Consider the following 9460-nt stretch of genomic DNA (forward strand, 5'->3'; position numbering starts at 1 on the left):
GAAATGTAAAATAGCTCTTACTTGATTGTTCCCTTGCTGAACTAATTAGGTTAGTTTTTAGGTCCTGTTTCCATTGTGTTCCAGAATGAAAGGCTGTGGCATTAATATGAGTCATTTTGTGCATTTTGTATAAGACTGACCCAGCTGCAGAGTTGGGGCTGTAGAGGAAGTAATTCCAGGCCTGGCTTTACGGGTAAGGCTGCAAGGCTCAGCTCCCTTAAGCTCTGTTGAGAGTAGTTTACTTTCAAGTAAAGTCATCTAGGACCAGAGTGGAAACTTGTGTTCTGCTTTTTATTCCTCGGTCATGGGGTGGTTTTTCACTTTATGGAGGATGCTGTGTATGAGAGAGGAAGGGAGAGGGAGAGGATGTATTTCAGACTCTGATAGATGTGAGAGCAGTATGAATGTGAACTCAGGGAGGGAATCTGTTCTCATGTTAGTGAGAATTGCCATCAATGACCTGAAGGTTTGGCACAGAGACAAAAAAAAGGGCTATCTATGTTCATTTATATTCCTCTCAAGCTGAGATCTAAGATTATTCCCTCTGAATAGTGACTGTGGTATTCTCTTTGTGTAACACATGGGGATTTGCAACAGCCACTCACGCTTACATATGTGCGTGCGCACACAAATTGCTGCTCACTTCATACCCCTCAAGCAAAAAATGCTGTTTGTTGCCCACAGGCCCAAAAAGACAGGATGAGGAGGGGGCATAAGCAAGTGTGAAATATGTATTAATATTTAATCCAAGCAATTTGGATGAACTTGACGCTGCAATTAGCTAGCAATGCCCATCTGTTGTGCACAGCACAACAACAACTTATTAAATAACTCAGAGAGAGGAAAGGAGCTGCCAATTACCTTTCAATTTATTCCTTAATAAAGCATATACAGTCTCTACAGAGAGAGATCCAGATGGTGAAGGAAACTCTCCAGGCCATGTTGGTGCAGCTCCAGCCCGCTAAGAAGGCAGAGGAAGATGCTGCTGTCGACTTCCTTGGTGGCAGCTGGTGTCCGGGAAAGGAAGGCTTAGAGGAATAATGAGCAGGAAGACTCGGCAGGGCAGGCAGGGGGAGAGCGTTTCATTCAAAAGGGTTGCTTTCAAGAGCTGAATACTGTCTTAGGAGGCCTCAAGGATTCTTCCCATCTCTGTGTAACTAATAACAACTAAATCAATTATTGGATATGGGGAGGGGGAGACCCTGAAAGACTTGCCTAACAAGTATTGTAACTTGCATGTTCACTGGGTCAGATCTGGAAACAGTTTTTGAAGCCTTGTGTCCCATGCACTCTTTGATGTGACAGTTCCAAACTGATGTGTCTGAACAGATGCACCAAGGGTGAGACTTATGCAACAAAGCTGTAGCAATCTGCTTGTGCACTCCTTTCTAGTTTTGCCCATACCTGACAATGTAATGTGGAGATCTGCACGTTCAGAAGTCACAAGTGCCTGTTCTAATGAGCAGTGGCTGTTGCAAGTGGCTAGCCTTAATTGCATTGCCAGTGATACATCATGTTGCTGTTCAGTGATGGCCTTTTTGTTCAGAGGTGGGGAAGCTATTGCTGGCCGTTGGACTCTGATTCCCATCAGCCCTAGGCAGCATGGCCAGTGATCCCGGATTGCGTGAGTGAGGTTCGACAACATCTGGAGGACTGAAGGTTCCTGCCCTGCCCCCAGTTTAGGGACAGGGTTGCATTGGGGGTGTGGTGTGCACTCCAGTATGTGAAAGCAGGAATACCAAACCCAGCAAACGAAGAAAGCCAGATACCCTAAACATCAGGACTCCTCAAAACGATGTGCACAAAGGGATGGCTTTTGCCACACATGCATTCAATTTGGTGTCTGGGACACTTGCACAACCACTCAACCAAGGACCACTTATGACCATAGTAGTTTAAAGGAGAGTGATGGGTATTATTACATTTTCCAAGCAATACAACACTGCAGCTGCTGGGATGCAGTGCAAATGTGATTGCACATGAATGGATTTGCTATGTAGCAGGACATTAATGTTTCTACCACACAAGAGCCACATCCACACCATGCATTTCAAGTGATATTCTACCACATTTTTATCCTTCCAGGGAGCTCCTGGAATTGTAGCTCTGTGAGGAGAACAGGGGTCTCCTAACAACTCTCAGCACCCTTAGCAAAACTACAGTTCCCAGGAATCTTTTGACTCTCAAAAGTGGCAATATAGTGCTTTAAATGTATGATGTGGCCCTTACAGCACTATCTGGAACAGCCCTGAAGAACTGGTGTACTTTGTTCCATGCAATTTGTAAAACATCCCTCCTCTCCCAAATTACATTTGGGGGGGCACTAAGTTGGAGTTTAAACTAATAGCAAAATTTTGCTAAATGAAATGAGGGCTGCATATACCCATTGGCATTCCATATAATAGTGATAATTGAAATCAAAGGATGTCATAATAGCTTTCCCAACTATATTCATTTAGTGTTACAAAGGGAGAAGAAATTCTTGTTAATTCTAAAGAGGAAAATTATTTAAAGCAATAACCAATGGTTTCTTGTTTTTTTTTAAAGCAAACTGATGGTGCTTAGTGTAATTAAAAGCTAGATAGATGCTTCACTGTTTTTATATAAAGACTTAAAAAAACATTCTTCTGAAGGTTTCTGCAAATTGTATGTTGAACTTGGTGTATTTCTAACCATATATATCAATTCAGAATGTACTTACCTGCAAACTCTGGTTTATTTTAGGATAAAAGGAAAGTGGGATCAAAGTGGTATTAAAAACAGAACCATAGGAACAATGAGCAGGAAGTGTCCAAAATGCTGTCTAGCTCTTTAAAGAAAGATTCCCTTTCTTGAAGGGTAAGGAAGGATTTGCCATGGGCTGGCAAGCCTTGGTCATCTCCTGTGTCATTGTCAATCACTCTACAGGGTGGCACCTGCAAAGACAGTTCTGAAATTTCAGTGTCAGCATGTAGATAAGATATCAGTATGTGGCAGCATGGCTTCTCTGGTTCCAGCCTCAGGGAACCATATTACACCAACACCACAAAACTCCAGCAGTTGTCTGTTGCTGGCAAAGTTCAAGCTTCTGTTTTTCCTTCCTCCTATATAGACAGAGTTCGGGATATTTCAGGGAGCACTTTCTCTCCTATGTTGCTTCCAGAGAGCTGAAATCTACAAATGGCAATTTACTTTGGGTATCAATGCTACTGCAACAATACTGACTTGCAGCATGTTCCTTTGGTGTATGTGAATGGTTTCATTAGGTCAACTCATTTGCCTGGGCAAGTTGAGTGGACAGCTTCTCCCCATAATGGAAGGACATTGTCTTCATCTATGTCATAATGTAGTCTCATTTGCTTGGCTGCACTATGTGATCTCTGATTGGCTGTGGTCATATGTTAAATATCCCTTCAAATTAAAGAGAGAGAGAGAGAGAGAGAGAAAGCAACAGTTCAGGTAAGCAATGGGTGCACATAGGTGTGAAAAAAGTACAAAAGCATGAAAGGTGAGGTGGTGTTTTTTTTTAAGGAACTATCCACACAACCATCCCACTCAAGGCAACTTGAAGATCACCAAAAATCATCACAATGCTAGTTTCAGCTCCTAGATTCTAAATTATTTCTGATATTTGGCTATCATGCTTATATGCATTGGTGTATTGTGCCCTAGAGCAGTGTTTCCCAACCTTTGGTCTCCAGCTGTTTCAGACTACAATTCCCATCATGCCTGACCACTGGTCTTGCTAGCTAGGGATGATGGGAGTTGTAGTCCAAAAACAGCTGGAGACCAAAGGTTGGGAAACACTGCCCTAGAGGACAGAAAATTGGACTTTATATTTTAAAATAATTATATATTTTTAATGTACACCTCTGCTGTAAGGCAGGATAGTTCACTCACAAGCCCCTCTTAGATCAACCTATACAATCCAGGCACAGCCCTGGAACATCAGATTGAAGTGCTTGTGGGGTGGAGCTCTGGAATTTAGAGGGGGGGGGCAAACTACATGGTGTGTGGAAAGGCAAGGTTTACGATGGTAAATTTAAACTCTGGCAGCAATCCACCAGATCCAAAGAAGCTTGCGCAGGAATCCTATGCAAGCCCAGTTGCGTGTCAAGGCCCCCAAGCCACCCAGGAGAATAAAGACACAAGGACACAGAATTTATGTTAATGGGCAAAATTTAGGCCACAACTTTATTGGTTACAGAATGTGAGTGGTATTGGCTTAGGCATTGGCATCAACAGACTATATCTGACTTCTGCCCGCCTTGCAGGAAGTCTGGTAAGGGTAAACCACCAGTAGGGGGAGCCCCGCTGATGCGGATTGACTTGAGCACCCCTGGGTTCCCAATGGGGTCATGGCATGGCCCTAGCCCCTCCCTGGGCTTCAGATGAGAGTCACACCCCCAGATTCCTTTAATGAAATACCCTTGAGCACGAAGGGGCAGGTGATGGCCGCACCTCCCCTCCCCCCCCCACATCGCTATTCCAATACCTAACTGCCAAACCTTACAAAGTTATGACAATTGCTATGAGGTAGGCAAAAACCAAGCTGCTGGTGCCAATTTGCCAAGTGGGAAAATTCCTACCAGGCCCCTCAACGGTGACCAACCAAAGTCCATAGCAAAGCCAATGATGCAACCTGAAAAAAGGGTGGGAGGGCGGGAGATCCGGGGCACGAGGCTGAAAGGGAAGCCTCTGAGTTGCACCACGGCTTAAATTGGCCTTGGCCACGCCCCAAAGCAACCTAATTGGCCACCTGGCAACCTGACGTGTCCAGGGTCTCCCCCAGTGGGATGCAGGACACTGTCCCGCCCCCACGCTGAGGTGGGAGGCTAGTTGGCCTGACCGCAACCCGGCCCCACCCAGAAGTGGAGCCTATTTCCACTGAATGGAGATGGTATAAAACCAGTGCTAGGTGGGTCATCCTCCTGAGCCTTGGAATTCTTTTCCACAATCAGATCTTTTAGATGTGCTTTCAGTGGTGGTGCAGTTTGAAAAATGGACTGTTAGTTGGAAACATTCCTACATGTATATGTCACGCCTAATGAGATCACAATTAATCTCTAGATTTTAATGCATGTGGAAAACTTCCAAAAATTGAAAGAGTTTTAAAATCTGCTCAGCCAGTCTTTAAATCATTAGCTGAAACATTATTTATAGTGGTAATGTATAATTTATTTTAAATCGCTACTCCTTCGCATTGTGTTATTTTATTTTATTCATTGTGGGGGGATCACTTATATTTATGACACAGTCTTTTACTAGCTTCACAAATATGAGACACATGTTCCTGCAGCATTAACTGCTGTGATGCAAGTCACAGAGGTGACAGAGGTTTGTTGCTGTCACCTCTCTTTATCCGTAGCTTAAATTTAGCACTGAATTTTCTACCTCAAAAGCATCGATTGGGAATTGATGCCAGGAAGCTGTGTTGTCGGAGAGTTACTTTTCTACCCAGGGATGTCAAATCATAAGGGTAAAGCTCAAGTGGTTTATGTAGTCATCTGTTCCTCTGGGTGGAATTAAAGCCCTGTAAGGCAAACGTGACTGGCTTTTATCTCTGCCAAATATATGTTACGGCCGAAAATCTTGGCTTGGAGCCTCATATGGGCTCTGTCTCTAGCCGTCTATCCTCTTTACTTCTCACTCCTAAGCTTCTAGCAAGTGTTCCTTCTAAAGCCTCTTTATGCTGCTGCTTTCTTCCCTTTCTCTTTCATTACTCTCCACATTTCAGTTCCCTTATTCTGCTTTCATTGGGTTGGATCCAGACTTACAGCATAATCCTATCCTTTTCTACTCAGAAGTAGGTCCCATTGAATTCAACAGGGTTTACTCCTAGGTAAGTTGGTTTAGGATTGCAACCTTAGCTATGATTACAGCAGATTTAACCTCAGTCTATTGCTCCACAATATATTCTGAGCATGAAACATCTAGATACAAAACCAGCTGGTTCTGACCCAACTGATCCCTTATGGACTGAAGTCGGTGCAGCAACCCACAAGAAAATGAAGTCTCTATTAGTAAGATGTCTTTGGTAACATTCAACAACAGCAACATAAAGTGCAGGCAGTGCTGTGATGAACATCTGCTGAGTAAATTCTGCTTAAACTAGGATGCAGTTGCCCAGGCATTCAGCATCCTTATCCTCAGAGCACTGTTAGCACATTGACAGACAACCTTTCCACTTTATATTCCACTTTCCCCATTGGTATGGACTAACTCTGGCTTTAATATGTTGTAACACTGAGCCACATTCACATAGGTAGATTGCAGCATGCTAGGAAGGTCTTACATTGCACAGGCTGGATTGTCCCGTTTTATTTTTTTAAACCCACTGTTGAGTTCATTATTTATGATTACAACCCATAGCCAAACTAGGATACAACCAGTTCCTACACACACATACTTAGAAGAGAGTTATTCTGAGTTCAACAGAATTTACTTTTGATAGGGTTGCAATCCTAATCTTTCTTTTTCTGCCTGTGCATTGGGTAAAGTCCAATCCACAGAAAAGCGCTCTCTCGCTGTCTCTCTCTCTCTCTCTCTTTCTCTCTCTCTCTCTCTCTGTGTGTGTGTGTGAAGCTGAATGGTGAAAGATTCAGGACAGACAAAATGAAGCATTTCTTCACACAGCATGGAGTTGAACTTTGGAATTCGATATTACAAGGTGTGATGGCCACCAACTTGAATGGCTTTAAAGAGGACGAGACAAAATTAATGGAGGAAAAGGCCATCAATGATGGCTGTTTACTACCTTCAGTATCAGAGATGGCATGTCCCTGAATATCAATGGCTGGAGATCACAAGTGGGAGAATACTAGTGTGCTCATGTCTTGCTAGAATAGGGAGCCTTCAGTCTGATTCATCAGGGTTCTTTTGGGGGTCAAGAGTGAGTGAATTTCAGCCCACTACCTTGAAGGCCAAGTACCAAACTAAACGTGATGCAGGAGGCGCATGAATGAATCTCCTGGTACTTGGCCTTCAAGGTAGTGAAACATAGCCACAGGAGCCACAGCCTTAGTCCAAATTGTTCCTCTGGTGCTGCTGTTAGTCATGGAGGGAAAACATACACAATATGAGTGTGTGTGAGAGAGTGCAGGGCCAGGCCTCTACAGCTACGATTAGAGAGAATAATAGAATTGTAGAGTTGGAAGGGATCCTGTGGGATATCTAGTCCAACCTCCTGCATTTCAATAACCTCAACTGAAGCATCCATGATATCCAACCTCTGCTTAAAAACCTCCTATGAAGGAGAGTCCACCGCCTCCCAAGGGAGTCTGTTCCACCGCCGAACACCTTTTAGCACCGGAAAGTTCTTTCTGATGTTTAGTTGGAATCTCCTTTCTTGTAACTTGAATCCATTGATCTAGCCCTACCCTCTGGTTACCAATGGCCACATTCTGCTGGAGTCCCTACAAGCTCACTCACCATAGAGAGACCACAGGACGATGCCATATGGATGGCCACTGAAGCAGCTTTTGAAAAAATGTATGTGCCCCTAAGAACAGTGCCAGGAGTTCTTTCCAAGCAGCTCCTCTCATATTGTAAGCATCTTGAACTCAAGGATGCTAAGAGCTGGTGATCAGGCAGATGGCTAGGATAAACTCATGGGGGGGGGGGAAATAGTTGCATTCCTATATATTATTTCCATGTGAAATGTATTAAATCAGTCTGATTTATAGAAGGTAAAGCTAATATCAGTTGATGCATTATTCCTATTTAATGCTATCTTTTACCAAGTTAATAATTTATGCAGTTGACATCTCTTTATCATTCCTTTTGCCTTCCTCTTTACCACAAGGCATTAACAGCTGAAGCAGAAGTTCTCTTATAATAAAAATATTTTCCAACAAAAATCACTTTCAGTTGTTTTTCTTATACTGTACTCTGCACACCCTATACTTTGCTAAAGGTAAAACTGCTGTTTTAAGTTAAAACTGTGATATAATCCTTTCCATAATTATGTATTATGATGTGAAAAACCAATCAGCAAGTATTTTCAGGGAAAGATAGGTGCTGGTTTAGATCAAGGACAGGCAAAAGGTGGGTCATGGTTTGCAACACATCAGCAAAGGCTTTTCTGATTTCCAATTGTTTATCAATAGCAGCAACAAAATGACCTTTCCCACCTGAATTAGGTTGCTGAAATGAAGAAATCTAAGAGGTCCTTTTGTGTGGAAGGAGTTATACTGAAAACAAATTCCTAGGCTGTGCTCAGAGGCAACCCGTTGTTCAATTCTGAGTGCATGTCTTCAGCAGCTGGTTCTGGCTGGTGTATCTTAGGGTTCTGGCAAAAACAGCAAATCAGATCTGACAAGCCTGAAGTCAGCCCACCCCTAGTAGAGGAACGAAGAGGTACACCCTCCCTCCCATTTCAAAGCATTGCTTGCCTTACATCAGATGTTTGTTATTTAGGAAAAGTATGCCCTGTGGAACTGTTTCTATTGGCCTAATGGATGCAATTAATGTGCACATTTAAAAATATGTAAATAGCTAAAGGGGAGGGAGCAGCAATGAAACCACAGGGAGGGGGATTTAATCCTCTCCTTCCCTTCTGTGGTCCCAGCAAAAATATTCCACCCTCAGTTGCTATTTGCATCCGGACACCAAGGGTGGCTTCCTTTCCAATGCAAATGGCAGCTTCTGGGGAGGATCACTCCTTGCTGCTGCTCAGCTCCCCTCCTCCCTCACAGCTGCTATTTATATTTTTAAGTACAACAACATGTAGAATGTCTTGTCTGGCCCTAGAAGGTGAGTTGAGCCAATAACTCTTTGAGCAACTCCTTTCTACAGCACCCTTCACTGAAAACACCTCGGGGCAGTTTACACAACTAAGGTAATATAAAAAGACAATACACAGTAAACAGAAAAAAGTAAAAATAGTTCTCTTCAGATAAATAATTAACAGTAAGAAGATAGAAACTGGCTAATGCCAGTTATATTAGCTGAGTATCACCTGCTAGGTGTTACAGGTTGTGTGTCTTTGAGCTGCTACAGATTAACTAGGTATACAAAAAATAATTCTAAACCGTGGGGTGAAATGGATGTGAAAACAAAAAATGTACTTTGGTTTTTCCATGGAATTATCACAGACTACGTTTTGCATTTCACAGTCATTTCTCTAAACCATTTATACTCGTATGGGTACAAGGACCTACCAGAAGAACATGCATCTGGTGAAATTGACTGTAGTCTAGGAAGGTTTATGCCGTAATAAATCTGTTACTCTTGTGGTGGTTTGTCCACATTTGAGCATGGTGTAGCCCATTAGTCCACTTTTAATGCATTCCAATTACACCAGAGTCCACATTTGCATGGATTTGAATTCGTGAGGAGCAACTTCAGTCTTTCCCATTCATACCAGTTCATGTTCCCTTTTGCGTTTGTCCTTGCCTTCTAATGGGTTTATTCCATTAAATACTGCCAAATCCACCAGATCAACATCAGGAACAAGGGAGGGAACCTTATCCAATGGTTG

At 42.9% G+C, this 9460-nt stretch overlaps 1 protein-coding gene across 9 annotated transcripts in view; it reads left to right on the top strand.

The window, feature by feature from the left end:
* Positions 1 to 2520, top strand: part of DISC1 (DISC1 scaffold protein) — a 159771-nt gene extending 157251 nt beyond the window's left edge. For all 9 annotated transcript variants that reach the window (XM_081855820.1, XM_081855812.1, XM_081855813.1 and 6 more), the window contains one exon: positions 892 to 2520. In XM_081855820.1, the coding sequence (XP_081711946.1) occupies positions 892 to 1041 (150 nt within the window). In that variant the 3' untranslated portion in view covers positions 1042 to 2520. The remainder of the gene's footprint in view (positions 1 to 891) is intronic.
* The last annotated feature ends 6940 nt before the right edge of the window (positions 2521 to 9460 follow it).

This window comes from Podarcis erhardii (assembly GCF_964252035.2).
Source record: "Podarcis erhardii genome assembly, chromosome: 3".
Lineage (NCBI taxonomy): Eukaryota > Metazoa > Chordata > Lepidosauria > Squamata > Lacertidae > Podarcis > Podarcis erhardii.